At 39.1% G+C, this 17368-nt stretch overlaps 1 protein-coding gene across 1 annotated transcript in view; it reads left to right on the top strand.

Annotated features, from left to right (window-relative positions):
• Positions 1 to 17368, top strand: part of adam10a (ADAM metallopeptidase domain 10a) — a 99646-nt gene that overhangs the window by 72624 nt on the left and 9654 nt on the right. Inside the window, exons 5-11 of the mRNA XM_053492006.1 lie at positions 9469 to 9569; positions 10238 to 10405; positions 12391 to 12483; positions 12897 to 13080; positions 15219 to 15382; positions 16773 to 16956; positions 17194 to 17344. Coding sequence (XP_053347981.1) covers positions 9469 to 9569; positions 10238 to 10405; positions 12391 to 12483; positions 12897 to 13080; positions 15219 to 15382; positions 16773 to 16956; positions 17194 to 17344 — 1045 coding nt within the window. The remainder of the gene's footprint in view (positions 1 to 9468; positions 9570 to 10237; positions 10406 to 12390; positions 12484 to 12896; positions 13081 to 15218; positions 15383 to 16772; positions 16957 to 17193; positions 17345 to 17368) is intronic.

Below are 17368 nucleotides of genomic sequence, written 5' to 3'. Positions count from 1 at the left end.
CCTCTATGGTCTAATCAGCTGTTGGAAAATAAATTACATTAAAAAGATGCTTAAGTGTTTAAGTGTCTTGCAACGTTAAACATCATTTATTATCCACAGATTATAATTTGTTTCTTTATTTAACCAGTTATTTTACTTCACCAACACATTCTGTATCCTTCAGTGACTGGTGGAGTTAACTAATAACCCCAACTGGCTAAGCTGGTGACCAACAGTTGGCATGAATTAATTTAACAGGGGTTAAATTAAAGTAATGTTAAATTCTTCCTGAGGAGAGCTGAGGAGAATAAACCCTGCAGGTGTTGGGGGATTCCTGTAAATCTCACAAGTTTCTCTTTATATTTCCACTCGTTCTTCTTCAGAATATCAGCTAACTTCTGGGTCCTAGGGTTAAATCCCAAAAAGCGTTAAATAGAAAGCTGGTGCACCATGTGGGGTGTACAGTACGATCCCGTGTCCCGAACACGAAGAAGTGTCCTTGATCAATGCTTCTTTAGTGTTGTAGCCATAAATAAAAGAACGTTATCAGATGTGTTGTCTTGCTAAAAGTGACTGGTTTTGATTGTGGATTTGGGCAGGCACTTCTCTCCTTTGTATAATTCAGAACAGTCCATTTGAGCATGACCTTAGTCTTCAAGGTGATTCTGTCCTGATTATACGGTTCTCAAATAATAACTTAAAAAATATATGTATTTTAATTAATATTTTAGCCTTAAGCTATGTGCTATGTTTTTTCAGGCTGCAGTAGTACAGTGTGTAGATCTGCAGCATCATCACATTCAGGGTGGGATAGACTCCAGATCCGGCACAACCCCGATCACGATAAAGCGCTTACTGAAATTGAGTGAATGCGTGAGCCGTGCTCTTATTTTGTCGCACCACAGTCTGGTCACGTATTTACTCACACGGTAGTGATGTTTCGCACCAACAGGAAATGCTGTATGGATCGAGTGGAGTTTAAATACCAATCTGGTGATTCATTTTTGCAGATCGCGCTTTTTTTAAACTGTATGATAATTACATGACCGGAAACAAACCAAATAACACACTGCAGCTTTGGTTTGAGCAGAGAGCCAGCTTTAGTCCCAGAAGCTCTCTTGTATGGTATGATACATACATTATTGTGTTTAAGAGCAGCCGGAAGTCAGATACGGATTACCAGCTTGAGATTATGTAAGGGAACTGCTTTAACAGAGAAGAGAAGAGGCACTCAGTATTTACAGAAATGGTATTCATACCAGAAGTCCTCTTCCACACACACATACAGGATCTGTAGACATACTGTATGCACATGTATGCATACATGAGATTGTATTCGGATCACCTGGTGCAACCTGACGAGTAATAACATGAAGCTGCCGTACAGCGAGATGACTGATGGTAGTAATGCAAGGGCAGGAGCAGGCCCGGAGACACTCACGCACTGTCTCAGGGTCTCACTGGACAGAAATCATCATGTGTCACTGCGTGTGTGTGTGTGTGTGTGTGTGTGTATGGGTGGGATTGTTTCATGTTCTGGCTTGTTGATAACATACCCCGGCTGAAGATTCAACTTGCTTTGTGTGTGTGTGTGGGTGGATTCTCTTCTTCGGGTGTGTCTGTTTGTCCAAAGCAAGATTATCAGTCATGACTGGGTAATTTATGATTTCCCCTAACGCAGATCTGCCCTCTCTTTCCTCACAGCGCTGTAACGACAGCATGGGTAATATCACTGATAATATCCTGTTTAATACCCGAGTCTGTTTGTGTTTCTTCGCACGCTCCACCCACCCGTCCACTAGATATTACATCCAAAAGCCACTCGTCCATTCGTGCTCACACTTTTATAAAATGTGCTCTGCTTCATTTCTTTAATAATCATAAGCAAGTTTTTTTTTTGGTGTTTTTTTTGACCTAACTTAGTAACATGCGGTAAAAATTAATTAGTGTTTGGAGGTCAGATGTAGAAAAAATAAAAGCGCTTAGTAACTGCTGTTCGCCTTCATCTTTTATTTACACACGCGCACACAGACACCTGCCATCGAGTTATTATTATGAATAATGTATTAATTTAATTGCCAGAGGTTATAAATAGAAAAGGCAACCAAGAGCTTTGGGAAATGCACTGTGTAGGGAAAAAAAAAGAAAAATGCTTCATCATTTATCCACATTGCTGAAATTCTTTATTCTTTATTCCCCTTTTTCATTTTTTGCTTTAGTTGAATTGTTAGAAAAGAACATTGTGTGATAGCACACGTGTGCAGCAGCTAAAAAAGCTTTTTGCTTTAGGTTTTTTTTTCCCCCTATCAAGCCCTCTTCAGAAGAAAACAGCTCAGCGTGTGATAGTCTGACTCACACATGCCGACGCCCCTCAGTTCCCCTGGACGAGACCCGATGTTCATTTCCCCCTCAGTGTTATTCAGGTCCGAATTTCACCATGCCTTTCCTGCTTTCCTGGTGAAAAACATTTTCCGTTCAGTGTCACCGAGTGTGTTTTCATGCACATTAAAATCAACATCTGGTTGGATTAAACATCAAAAAAAAAAATATATATATCCTTAACAGTATTATGATAAAGCTGTTATCAGATATAAATTATAAAAAAGAATTGCATGAACATGCAAATGTAAAAATTAAAGAAGACATTTATGACCCATTTTCCTTCCATGGTTTGATGATGAGTTGGCAGCGCTGGTACTAGAATGTACTACATTGGTAGCAGAATCTGAGTGCATTTACATGATACACAATAATGACAATAATCATTTCACCTAATACGGGAGCAGTGTGAGGTGAGGTGTGTCATGTAAAAGAAAAGACTATTAGCTGACTCATATAGACTGATTACAGACGTCCTTAAGTGAGTTAAATCCGCTACTCCAGTAGTAGGGCGAATGATTGTCATTATTGTGTACATGTGTTTATGTAATTGCAATCCAATCCTGAATGTAATATGTAAAAGATCCTTTAAGGCTTACCTTCTAACTAATTCCAGATTATATATATTAAAAATGTATATATCATTTGATTAACCTGGTTCGTTCCAGGTTTAATACAGTCCCACGGTGCGCCCTTACACAAGCTTGCATGTGAACTCCTGTGCCATGATTAGATTCGTCACATAGCGTTGTGCTGCTGCTTCATTTACTGCCCCCTGGTGGACACACACCCGGGCATGTCTGTGCTTTCATATTCCAGCTGTCATATTTCAGAACAAATAAACATACTGTATTTGTCACAAGGTGACTTTATTTGAGGATTATTTGCTATTCTGCTGTATGAAGTTTCTTTCCAGATGTGTTCTTTTATTTATCTGGACATTTAAATGAAATGCTGCACATTTCTGACACTCTTTTTTGTCCCTTTACTCTGAGATTTAAAATTTTATCTTAGCTTATAGTCGTTTGTGATAGCGATGGTGAAGAGGTTAAAAAAAGTCGGTTTAAAATCTGATGAATTAGAGGACGCCTTAAAGTCGACACATTAAACTCTGTCATGTTCCTTAAACCATTCCTAAACTTTTTTTTTTTTTTTTTTGCATTGTTGCAAGGTGCATTGGCGGCACAGTGGCTTAGTGGTTAGCACGCTCGCCTTGCACCTCCAGGTCCTGGGTTCGACTCCCGCATCGGGTCTGTGTGCAGGAAGTTTGCATGTCTTTCTGTGCTTGGTTGATTTCCTGTGTTCTCTCGTTTCCTCCCACAGCCTAAAGACATGCAGATTAGGCTAATTGGTGCTTTCAAATTGCCCTGTAGTGTGTGAATGCATGTGTGAATGTTGGCCGGAGGTTCTACCAGGGTCGTTTAAATGGGAATAATTACACAATGGTCACCATTGGCCTCCACAGTCCCAAATTTGGATGGTTGGCAAGGTGCATGATCCTACTGAAAGAGGACACTCCTATTACTGTTTCACTTTTTTCATGAAAGGGTGTACTTGGTACTAACTACTTCAGATCCAGAGCACCCCAGAAGTCCCACTGTTTTGGAGATGACCCAGCCGATTAGCCTTCACTATTTGGATCTTGACAAAGTTGCTCAGATTCTTATACTTGCTTATTTTTCTTGCTTCCAATACATCAACTTCGAGACCTGAGTCTTCACTTGCTGCCTAATATACTGTATATATCACCCTTTGACAGGTGCCATTAAAGTGACATAATCAATATTATTCACTTCCCATTAGAGGTTTTAATATCATATACTCTGCCAGTGATGTCTTATTCTCATACCTCCCAGCTGCATTGTATTTCCACTGGACTACTAAATAAAAGTGTTTAAAATAAAGTTCAGTAGGCGGTGATGGTGGTGATCTCGCTGTGCGATCCTCTATTTTACTTGGCGTTTTAGATCAGGAATGTTCAACTGCATGATCAAGTGGCATGTAGATCATTTTAACCAGACTGCTTCCTGTTAACATAAAAAAACTAAAATATGAAACTATACTATTCATTCTTTATGACATATTTGTCTTAGGGTTTCCTGATAGCCTTCAAGTCAGTGGAATAGTTCTGTAAGCATAACTCCTAACAGAATAATTGAAATCTCTGGCAGCAGACAGTATCAGACCAACAGCACTTTTATTCCTGTAACTCTTTCAATTCCTCAGCATCACGCAGAAGCTCTGAATTAGTCACGACAATCCCCCAGCCGTGGATGTCTAAAGATGTACAGTTGTCAGTGAGGTTAAATAGCCCTGTCATAAATATGGCTTTTCTGGCTGTAATCCCTCCTGTGGTTAAGTCTGCTCTGTACACAAAGTACACAGAGTGCCTCACACTGCCACATCTTTGCCAGTGGTAGAAAAAAAAAACAGATTTCCACTTTACAGACAGCTCTGTGCATCCTACAACAGCTAGACTGAAGGCTACGGCATGCTTCCTCCGAGATACGCCAAACCAACTCAGCCCATCTTTCTGAACAGCTCACGCTGCGTTAAACTCTGACGAAAGTGCTATCCGCCCTTTATTACATACATGACCTTGCTTGATTCTGTGATTGACAGGTAAAGAAAGTGTTCACGTTTGAGTCTCGGACATGCATAGCTGTAACTGTGGCATTGTTGGAAATAGATGGAATCTCTGGATGATTGGGCGAATACTTTTAAGCTTTTTTTTTACTTACCTGTCTGTCTTTTGAGTAGGATAGCAAAACTTTGCTAATTAGCTAGCTAGGAGCACCATAATATAAATACAGTACTGTGGAAAGGTTTCGAGCCGTCCCTCATTTCTTTATATCAAATTAACAAATGTTTTTGTCTAAAGATACAATTTAAAAATTGGTTGTTTATGTAACAACCTCAGCAGCAACCTCATTTTTCCTCTTGTCCGTTCCAACCATTTAACATTCAGCTTCACCAGTATACTAATCACCGGCCTGATCATCTGTCATCATCTAAACCTGTTTCTCACCGGTTTATACCTTAACTTAGCATGTTTTCATGCGTAAATTGTTTATAAATCACCGTGTGGCTTAACAAACATCAGATATATAGTCTGGCCCTCTGGAAGCAAAATATGAAGAAATTAGGAGCAAATCAAGACTATTAATTTATCTTAAATAGATTTTAACCAAGTTTCTTTCAGTGCTTTGTAGCTTTTCAACATTGATTGATTTTCTGTCGAAGCAGTAAGTAAACATTACCCAACCCAACAAGAGTTTTTTTTTTATAATTTTTTTATAATGTCAGTGGTTCAGATTGGACTACACCAGCTGTACACTTGTTCTGTTTAGAAAAGAAAGAACAGAATTCGCAGGAAAGGAAGTAAATACAAAGGCGTCTCTGGTCAGCAGTCTGCTCTACTTTTAATCAGAAGCTGTGAGAGCTGTGTGGAAGTGTGAGAGCGATAGGGCTGTGAGGATGAGCTCAGCATGGAGACAGTATTTATAGCAGATAGGGTAACAAGGCAAAGGCTCCTCTGAAAGGACTAACTCACCTGGTAGGACAAGAACATTTTCTCCATCTCCCATCAGACCAGTGCACCCAGATAGCATTGTATCCGAAAATATACACACTGTATAAAATATAAAACCCATTTTACTGTATATCTCTCTGTACTTATTTAGTAGGTGCGGTCAGATAGAATAAGAAATATTATGTTTGCCACAGGTAGCTTTTTGGGCCAATTTATTTTATTTATATCAAGTATCTTTAGATTATTTTTTTTTCTTTTGCTGGTTGAAAGTTCTTGCAATAGAATAAATAGATATAGATAAATAGTATATATATATATAGAGCTCAAAATACCTCTATATATATATATTGGTTTTAGATTTTGTACATTTTTAGATTTTGAACATTATACTGCAGCTTTACATTACGTTTGATAAAGCTTTGATGATGTATGATTATTATCCAAAAATTAACAAATAAACAAAAAAGGGTTAAGAATGCTGTTTAATGTTTGTTTAAAAAAACACACACAGAAGATTAAAGGCTAGGGCGGGGCAATTAATTGTAAACCAACATTCAGAACCTCTAAAGCGCAGGTCTCCAATTTTTTCCGCACCACGGACCAGTTTTATGTGCAACAGTTTTCCACATATGTAAGAAAGCATAATAAAGTGCATAACACATACAACATACCATAACGCAGGATCAGTGTGAGCTTGTTTTCCTGTATAGGAGGAGTGATGGGAGACAATCACGCTCGAAATGCATTCCCTATTTCCCTCCTGATCTGTAATTTTGTTTTTGTAGCCGTCACTGCAGACACTATCGTCACAAAGATAGCTTGTGTGAAATGGAAGCAGTGTTTTCAGCGCTTTGTGGCGATCTTAGGATGTTTGATTTCAATCCAGAACTTTGCCAGAGTTGAAGCGGTCTCAAACATATAGTACTTTTGAGGCCACATCTAGTATACAGTATGTACAGAGTGGGCTAATGTAGCATTAGCTTCATTTGATCAGCCATCAAAGCTGATACAGAGAGAAGTTTGGAAAAGAGGTACATACAGAGGCGAATAGGAGCTGATCTAATCTGATCATTTTTTCAAATAAAACACTCTGTAGACTCCCAGAGACAATAAGAAATAAAATAGATACCGTTGTTCACATTTAAAGTACAAACCTTGTCAGTGAACTGTGAGCGAAAAATACAAACAACAACCACGAAATAATTGTTCATAAATCATAATCTATACAAAATTTATTGTGATATTGATTTGAGGTCGTGTCGTCCGGCGCTAGTAATAAACATATCAACAGGCAGCATATTGTGCACGCTTTGAATTTTGAATGGCTTGTTCATATGTGTGAGATCTTGTAATTGACATTTAATTTGAGTCAGTCAGTCAGACATTTAGTATATTTCCAGCATGATCAATGTGTCTGCTAGCCAAGAGGTTACAGCAGCAGTCCTGATATGAGTTAGTTTAGATATTTGGATAGTTTTCCTCCTCACAACCTCTCAGGGAGGTTTTCTTGCCCCTGGCCTGCTCATGTAGGATAGTGTAAAGTGTAAATATATTGCTGGGACAGTTTGATGGAAAAGTCCTTTTTTTTATTGCACTATATGTATCTAAGTGCTTTTCGAGAGTCAGAACAATGCTCTCTGCTTCTGCGTACAAGGCCATCCTCTATCATCAGGAACACATCCGCTCCCTCGTCTCTCTCTTCTCAGCTCGGCCTCAGTAATTAGAGACGTACTGTACAGCATTCCTTCACCTTCTGCTGCCTTGTTATCTAGCACTCATCACCTTCACACTCGGTTTGCACCAAGCGTGTTGCATGTCCCCAAAAATAGCTCCTCGTTCTCGTCTCCTGACCTGGCATGTGTCAGCATTGTCTTATTTTATAGGGTAAAAATGGAAAGGTTTGTGCTAGGGCTGTGTTCTCAGGCAGCCTCGGGCCCTGTTCACATTCAGGACGGGCCCAATCACTGAGGCAGCGTCAATGGAGAGCCTCAATACGGCTTTAATTTCTGACCCGAGACAGAGAGAGAGAGAAACATGTTGGAGGTTCTAATTCCCCAGGTGCTCATTAGTTCTCAGGCTACTCTGTATGTGTCTCAGGAAGACGGCAGCGAAGCAGGACACAGCAACAATACAGCTGTACTAGGCTTTTACACACACACAAACCTGAACAATGCACTTTTCTGTTAGTCTGTGAGTTAGGAGTTATCAAAAAAACAACAACCTGGCCCTAGTTCTAGTTCGGCAACCGCAGTTTATAGCTTCAGGAGCTGATCTGTAATTGTTTTAACGTGCATTTGTGCGAGTGCACCTCAGTGTTAATACATTTTTATTTCACCCTCCTTCTCTGGTCTGATTAATGAAGTGACGAAACGGCTTATTTAAAGTACTGCAAATTTTGTGTGTAACCTTGAAGTGGATCTGAATTTCATACACATTTTCATTTCTGAAAGCCGCTGATGTCCGCACTTGTGTGTTATTGCAGTGATATTGCCTTACAGTGTTATTGGCCTCTAGTTTTCTGTTCAAACCTGGCCTTATAGCCAGGCTAATTCTTAATGTGTGTGTATATTATATACAGTACCAGTCAAAAGTTTGGACACAAGTTTGGATTTATTTTCTACATTCGACAGATGAGGTCAGACAGGAGTCTTAATGGACAATGATGTTTGCAGATGACATTGTGCTTTGTAGCGAGAACAGGGAACAGGTGGAGGAAAAATTTAGAGAGATGGAGGTATGCTCTGGAAAGCAGGGGAATGAAGGTTAGCCGTAGCAAGACGGAATACATGTGTGTGACCGAGAGGGACTCGAGGAACGGTAAGGCTACAGGGAGCAGGGGTAAAGAGGGTGCAGGACTTTAAGTACTTAGGGTCAACGGTCCAGAGCAACAGAGAGTGTTTAAAGGAGGTAAAGAGGCGGGTACAGGCGGACTGGAATGGGTGGAGAAAAGTGTCAGTGTCAGTCTTATGTGACAAAAGAGTAACAGCGAGAATGAAAAAGTGTTCAAGACAGTGGTGAGACCAGCGATGCTCTACGGCTTAGAGACAGTGGCACTGAAGAAAAGACAGGAGACAGAGTTGGAGGTAGCAGAGCTGAAGATGTTGAGGTTCTTTTTGGGAGTGACAAGGATGGATATGATCAAGAATGAGTTCATCAGAGGGACAACCCACGTTAGATGTTTTGGAGATAAAGTCAGAGAGACCAGATTGAGGTGGTTTGGACATGTTCAGAGGAGGGATTGTAAGCATATTGGTAGAAGGATGCTGAGGTCTCTTTCTCTACAAATGAAAAAAAGGTATCAGAACACCAGTGCATCACAGCCTACTATACACAGGGCTTCACAGGTGAAGAGATTAAGGTTGTTAATAGGGACTCCAAATTCTTTCGGACAAAGGATTCCAATTCCACCCCACGACCTACAACACCCAAAGGATCCGATAACGTCCTGGTGCTAGACAATGCAGCATATATACCGTATACAGAACATTTCACATCTTCATTTTGAACGGATTCATTAAAATCGACAAGGACGGTTATTTGCAGCAGAGATTTGAATCTTCATCTTTCTTTTTTCCTAGATTACCCCCACAAATACGGCCGAGAGGGAGGCTGTGCAGACCACTCCGTCTTCGAGAGGATGAAGAAATACCAGGCATCTGCTGTGGAGACTCCTACTGAGGTCAGTCCACATCTCCACACCTCCACATCTGACACCCAGAGCAGTGTTGAGATTAAATACCTTCAGGAGGATGAAATACTGTATGTTACTTTTCTTCTATGCTTGAAATTCAGAAGGTTGTGTTTCTGATGTGATTTTGCCTGTTGCTTCACCTGACATGTGGTTAGTGAGAACAGCACAGCAGTGATTAAATTACAAAGGGACATCAAGAGCTTTTAAAAGCTCCAGGCTCTATTTTGTAGATTCATCTGTTTTTACTTGTGAGCTTTTACAGGACATGTTGGCTTGTTTTGGCCAGTCCAGGGATTAATTCTGGAGTTTTTAGGGAGTAATTGGGTGTAGTAGCACATTCCTGCATTTCTCCAGTATACAAGAGCTGTTACTCAGATATTAAGCACGAAAAACACAAAGTCACAAAAAAGGGTCTTCTTTATGCACAATAAAAATCCTACTGAAGATATCTAAATAGTTATACTTTGTAACAATCATGATTGGAGATAATTTAAAGTTGCATTGTAAAAATGGACAGTAGAAATCACAGCTACAGTGTGTTTAATAGTGAAAGAAAGAGTATTTCCACACACAATTTGATGAGAACTGTGTCTCCATAAGAAAACTATTTGTTAGTGATTAATATGTAGTTTTTTCATGCTTAATGGTTATTCCAGAAAAAGAGCAGTCAGCATACAGAGCACGAGGAGGAGCGGATGGACGGGCCAGTGATCCTGAGGAAGCGCCGAGCCGCTCAGGCTGCGAAAGACACCTGCCAGCTCTTCATCCAAACAGATCATCTCTTCTTCAAATACTACCGGACTAGAGAGGCAGTCATAGCTCAGGTACCGCACCATCTTACTATCGCACTTATCACACCACTAAGGGTTTTATAAAAGCACAGCTAGAATTGCGCTTTCAATGTTTTAGCTACATGAGTGTGTGTGGAATACTCATGCAGCTAAATACTGATTTCTAACAATTTTTTTATTGGTTTTATACTTTCACTTTTGATAAAAGTGCTTTCCAAGTGAAAAATCCCGAAAAAGATACACCTTGACATCACAGGACAGTTTTATGTGTAAGCAAAAACGTGACAAGTTGCAGGGAGAGTAAGAGTCTTTAGACGCTTCTGTACCCAGACAGGCTCTGTGTCTGTGCTCACAGTCTGGTTGTCAGATGTTTGTGACAGATTCACTACACAGATTTCTGCGAAACCCTGTGTGAGATAAGCTGTTTTTGCAGCTCTAGATGGCTCTAACAGGGCAGCCTCAATAAAATCAAGCCTCAAAGTCCCCTGTTTACTGCCATTTTTTCATGCAATGATATTTGCTGATAAATTTAAGAGAAGAGGCCAATCAAATTTCAGTTATTTATTAAATAAATCCCTTTACCTTCTAACTCCTAAACCCCGACCTAAGCATCAGTAAATGGTGGACTGTGGTCCGGATCCAAAACGAGTGACAGTTCTACGCAGACCGTAATGCTTTTCTGATAAGAATAATCAATATACCAATAAACTAGTGCGTTTTTCCCTTGAGGTGGTCATGGCTACACGCATCAAAGTCAATTAATGCAATAGTTTACCGCATATAGACAGAATGTGCGGAAGAAACGGAACTGAAAGTGCAACAGAGCGTGGCTTCTTTGAGATAAAACAGGGGTCGTTAGAGCAAACCTATCCGCAGCAGTCTGAGGTAAGGGCGTGTAAAATACCCAACCTGAGAGCCCGGTATGACCGAGCAACCACAGGCCTTTCACATTGGTTTACAATCCAGCAGCGTACAAATGAAGATTCACTAAAGATTAAATAAAGATTGTTGTTTGTATTCCATACAAATAGAAGGAAATAAACACAAAGCCATCAAAGTTCAAACTGAAAGTTGACAATAAATATAACTAAAATCATCTGGAAATTTTAAATTGCCTATTTTTTATAGACCTACAATGTCTTTATATACAGTGCCCCTGTCCTAACCAGAGGTGGGTAGAGTAACCATAAATGTACTAAGAGTAGATGTACTTAATCATAATAACTAGTCATCCAAAATATTGCTTAAGTAAAAGTAAAGAAGTATTCGGTGAAAAGATACTCTAACAGTACTGAGTAACTGTTTCATCATAATGTCCAATAATTTTTTTTTAGAAATTATAATAATTATATATTAGTGTTATACACACACAGTGTAGTATAGTATGTTATATTATATGTATATGTACACAGTATTTTATATGCTAAAATGTCTGTTTTGGCAGATAGAGAAGACACTGCAGTATGAAACTATTCTTTGTCCTTTGTACTGTATATGGTGCCGGGGGTTCCGGCTAAATATTTTTTCCCACTATGCTGCCTGACTACATGTGGTTATGGTTATTGCGGCTGATTGGCGAAACACCCACTGCTACGAGTGTAGCGGAGTAAGAGTAGCGTCTCTTCTTCACAAATCGCCGTATGGTGCAGTAAAACTACTCATAAAAGGACACTTTAAAAAAAAAAAAGTTACTCAAGTGAATGTAACAGAGTAAATGTAACTCGTTAATACACACCTCTGGTCCTAACTCTCTTTTTTTTGGTTCATCTCCAAAAAGAGGGGCTACGTTGGGTCCAACTCCACCCACTAGACTGCACTAAAGGATAACTATACTGTACAGACGCCAACAAACCCAGTGAATGTGTTTTCCACAGTATTTAGATTGAACTTTATTTACACTATACTAAGACAGCTGATGTTTAAAAAAGTTGGTCATGCTAGTACTGTACATCAGTCACTGTTCAGTGGTAGTATTTTGTAAAGCTGTTTAAAACAGACTCCTGTTTTTGTCCCAACAGATCTCCAGTCACGTCATGGCCATCGACTCAATCTATAAGAAAACAGACTTCCAGGGCATCTCCAACATCAGCTTCATGGTCAAGAGGATACGGGTATGTGTAGCTTAGCTTATCAACTTAGTTAATCTCAGAGCAGAGAACTAATGAAGAGTGACTTTATCGGACATTTGGAAACCTTTTAATGAAAAACATTTTGTTGAAATCACCTGACATTTTAGGAACCATAGATGAATAAAATCTATTTAAAAAAACTGACGTCATCAGTGCAAAATACGTTTTTACCAATCCAAAGGACCCCATCTGGATTTTCATGTTTTAAAGCAGATTTTTATTGCTCTCTCTCTCTCTCTCTCTCTCTCTCTTTATGTGCTTGTCTTTCATCTGCTGAATTTAAGTTCAATGTTTAAATTTAAGAAATCTGTCTAAAAAAGAATATATTTTCTGTACAAGCTGTAACCATGTTTTTTGGTCCCTGTGTGTGGTTTCTCTGTCATCTCCTTTTTTAGATTAACACCACAAGTGACGAGCTGGAGACAACAAACCCGTTCCGGTTCCCCAACATCGGTGTAGAGAAGTTTCTGGAGCTGAATTCAGAGCAGAACCATGACGAATACTGCCTGGCTTACGTCTTCACCGACCGAGACTTCGACGACGGAGTTCTGGGATTAGCCTGGGTTGGAGCTCCTTCAGGTGCACACACACACACACCTACACACCTACTGTAGCTATCTTTTTACACTCACATAGTGCTTGTGCTGATTCAGGGAGCTAGCAGAGCGTGTTCAGAACTGGGTCAAATTTCTACTAGATTTGGACTTTCTATTTTTTTTTCAACAGCTTACAGCCGTAAGAACACATTTTACTACCTAACCCTAAATAATTTTTGTCTATACAAAGCAGAAATACTTTGTCATTGACAAGGATGACTCATAAGCCAGTTTATGTATTTGTATCGATTTAATGTTCAGTTTTATTTATATAGTGCTTTTAACAATGGTCATGATTAAAATGCAGCATTAAAGTGTTTCTCTATTCAAATTCGCCCCAGTACGATATGCAAGGAAATGATCATTTGATTGTTTACAAACCAAAATGTGAACATAGAATAGAATGGAAAGATTTCACAGCAATAAAAGAAAAATTGCACTAGAAGAATAAAAAAAATTCATAAAAAAAGTTAGATAGAATAGCAAAATGTAAGAATATAATAATAAATAAGGGTAAAGACGTGGCGTGTGGTTATGACAACAGCAGCAGTATGATTGGAATATGATGTATGAAACTAATTGATGTGTGTGTCAGCAGCAGCACTACTAAGCTAAGTTACTCTAAATCTAATGGTTATGGACCTTAAAGAAACAGAGAGGTGTATCACTAGCAAACAATGTGAAAAGTCGATTCGATTTATCTGTAAGTATCATGATATTTATTTATATACAGTGCATCCGGAAAGTATTCACAGCGCATCACATTTTCCACATTTTGTTAAGTTTGCTTTATTCTAAAATGGATGAATTTCATTTTTTTTCATCAGAATTCTACACACAACACCCCATAATGACAACATGAAAAAAGTTTACTTGAGATTTTTGCAAATTAATTATAAATAAAAAAGCACATGTACTTAAGTATTCACAGCGTTTGCAAAATTGAGCTCAGACGCACGATCATCCTTGAGATGTTTCTGCAGCTTAATTGGAGTCCACCTGTGGTAAATTCAGTTGATTGGACATGATTTGAAAAGGCACAGGCCTGTCTAAAGAAATTGTATATTAAAGGAATTGTATATCCTTTTCAATTTTGAGCGTAAATACTATTGCCATGTGACGACACATTGAAAGTAAGGAGACGGGATTTTTTTAAATTAAACACCAAATCCAGAACTAAAGATTTAGCATGTGCACTAAATCTTCCTGCCCTGTCTGTGACTCTGTGTCTGGCTGTGGGTCTAGCTCGGAAAGCTAGAGCTGTTAATCTATAATGAGATCTTTCTGTTCTGGGAGTTTGAGGTGAGGAAGAGGAGGCCGTGATGAAGGCCAAGATGAGATGCATGTCTTGTGGTTGAGTATCACTGCTATATAGAGCCAGCATGGCCTCCATTAACCTACACTCATGCTGATACAATCTCTGTCTTACCCTGTCACAGTTCTGAGTGTGCGTGTGTGTGTGTGTTTTGAGTCCACGGGCTCTTTAGGCTTTTAATAGGGTTTTGAGAAATTCACAAGAAATTCAGCACATTGCAAAGAAATGTAATGATCTATTTAGGGTCATTACTATCGTTCTTGTACTTGCTCAGAAGAAAAACAGTAGAAAAACCTGTTAAGAGCACTCGAGTAAACGCAAAAATCAGTGATGGGATTCAAACTGCACTGGTCAGTGAGCGTCTGCCCTGAAAGGCCGTGTGAACTCAGGCATGCTGTCTATATGCAGAGCGTGTGTATGAAATCTTTTATTCACAAAGATACTTTTTTTTATTTGGTAATGCTATATTTTTTACCTTTTTAATATTTTAAGTGTAGATTGGTTAGTGGTTGTCTACAGATATCAGACTAAATATGGATAATGTAAAAGAAATCTCCTGTAGCCTTGTCAGTTATCAGATCTCAGGCCATCAGTGGTCCATAAGTGGTTTGGAACAAATATTTAGACCACCGTCATCATCAAAACCCCAGCTGAGGGAATGTTGTTTATAAAGTCTATGCCCAGACACACTGATGCTGTTCTGGTGGTGCCTGAAGGACTTTTCTTCTTTAATTTATCACCCATGTGTCTGTCTGTGCGTATAACTGTCATAAAAAAAATACTATAAATGTTTTTCATTCTTTTAGGAAGCTCTGGTGGGATTTGTGAGAAGAGTAAGCTCTACTCCGATGGCAAGAGGAAATCCCTCAACACCGGCATCATCACTGTACAGAACTACGGCAGCCATGTTCCTCCTAAAGTGTCCCACATCACCTTCGCCCATGAGGTCGGACATAACTTCGGCTCGCCTGTGAGTACCAGCTGCGGTTTATAAATAAAATTCAGGAACCTAAATGATTGTGTAATGGCCCTAGCAACCAACAAGTCATGTGTGTAGTTTCTCTCTTGTGGATGTACGGTAGTTTGGAAAAGTATTAAATCACCCTCATCTCATATTGTGCTTTCAAAGCGTCAGACTTTTTTTGTATTTTTAATGCATTCTTGAGCAATAGCTTTCCAGGTGTCCTAAAGAACTTTTTGGCTCTCATTTACAGTCCAGTCCCTGTATCTGACCAGTTTCAGAGGGATGCTTTTTTTAAAGCCGCACAGTGACCAATAAACCATTCATGCATTAAAAGAAAAAACTTAAAGCATGAACCGTTTAGAAATTGGTGCAAATGATGACTGATAATTAGAAATACAGTGCAACCTTGGATCGCGAGCATAATTCGTTCCAGAAGCGTGCTTGTATATACAAACACTCGTATATAGCAAATTTCCCTCATAAGAAATAATAAAAAATTCAAATTATTCAACCAACAACCCAAAAATATTCATATAAAAATAATTAATGCAAAATATAAATGAAAATAAAACCAATTAACCTGCACTTTATCTTTAAAAAAAATCATTGCTGTAGTGATTTAAAGGAGAAGAGGAGAGGGGAGGATAGAGGGGCTGCTAAATAACACACACACACACACAAACACAAACACAATCCCACCCCCCCTCACACACACACACACACACAACCAACACACACACACAAACACACACACAATCCCACCCCCCCTCACACACACACACACATACAAACACAAAATAAGAGAAGAACCATTGGCTCAGTTGTGAAAACGCTCCTCTCAGAAAAAAAAGCATGTGCGTGCCACATGATACTCAATGATATTCGGCACTCGTATATCAACACCCACTCGTTTTCGAAACAAAACTTTTTGCGCGTCTTGCGGAATGCTTGCAAACCAGGTTATCTAAGGTTCTACTGTATATTTTTACCATTATTTAGACAGAATTAAAAAAAAAACTAGCTATTTACTTGTACAGTAGCTTGCTGCCCTGTTGCTTTGCATTTTCTCTGAAATTGTGACTTCATGTCACACACATTCATAGAAATTGAGCAGTCATCTGTCAGTTTATGGCTTACTATTGTGAATGTAGTATGAGGAAATACTGAGATTATTTACTCATAAATATATAAATGAGTAAATATATTTACTGCATAATGCATAAAATGACAATTTGGTAAAATGAATAAAATATATAATTTTTAAAGTAGCTTTATACTATGTAGTATCACAACTAAGACTAATTACAAGCATTTATTATTTACCTGTCTACTAGTAACTTTTGGTTCCAGACTAAACGCTATGTCTTTAATTCTTGCCTTCGTCTTAATTTGGCAGCATGACTCCGGCAGTGAGTGTACTCCTGGAGAGTCAAAGAGCTCTGACATGAAGGAAAATGGTAACTACATCATGTATGCCAGAGCCACTTCCGGAGACAAGCTAAACAACAACAAGTTCTCCATCTGCAGCATCCGCAACATCAGCCAGGTGTTGGATAAAAAGAGAGGCCAGTGTTTTGTTGGTAAGAGCTTTCTGCTCTTTCTGCCAGTGTCTCCGTGTATCTAACCAGGCTCATTTAGAAGGAACCGATCATTTATATTAAATATTGTGCAGTCTACTGTTGTAGCCCTGACAGTGATGCAGCTACTGTAACATGTTATATGGGCATACATGGTGTTCTTTTAAATAATATGCCACTACCTTATCAGTTTTACAGCTTTGCTGAGAATGGTCTCTTTTAATTTCCTCCTCTCCTCAGAGTCTGGGCAGCCCATCTGTGGGAACGGATTAGTGGAAGGTGACGAAGAGTGTGACTGTGGATACAATGATCAGTGTAAAGACATTTGCTGTTACAGTGCCACTGAGCCAAATGGCCAGAGGTGCAAACTGAAGCCTGGTGCCAAGTGCAGGTATGTGCTGAGATTGAACTGCCC

This window comes from Clarias gariepinus, chromosome 3, assembly GCF_024256425.1.
Source record: "Clarias gariepinus isolate MV-2021 ecotype Netherlands chromosome 3, CGAR_prim_01v2, whole genome shotgun sequence".
Classification (NCBI taxonomy): domain Eukaryota; kingdom Metazoa; phylum Chordata; class Actinopteri; order Siluriformes; family Clariidae; genus Clarias; species Clarias gariepinus.
This window is presented reverse-complemented; position numbering and strand designations above follow the sequence as displayed.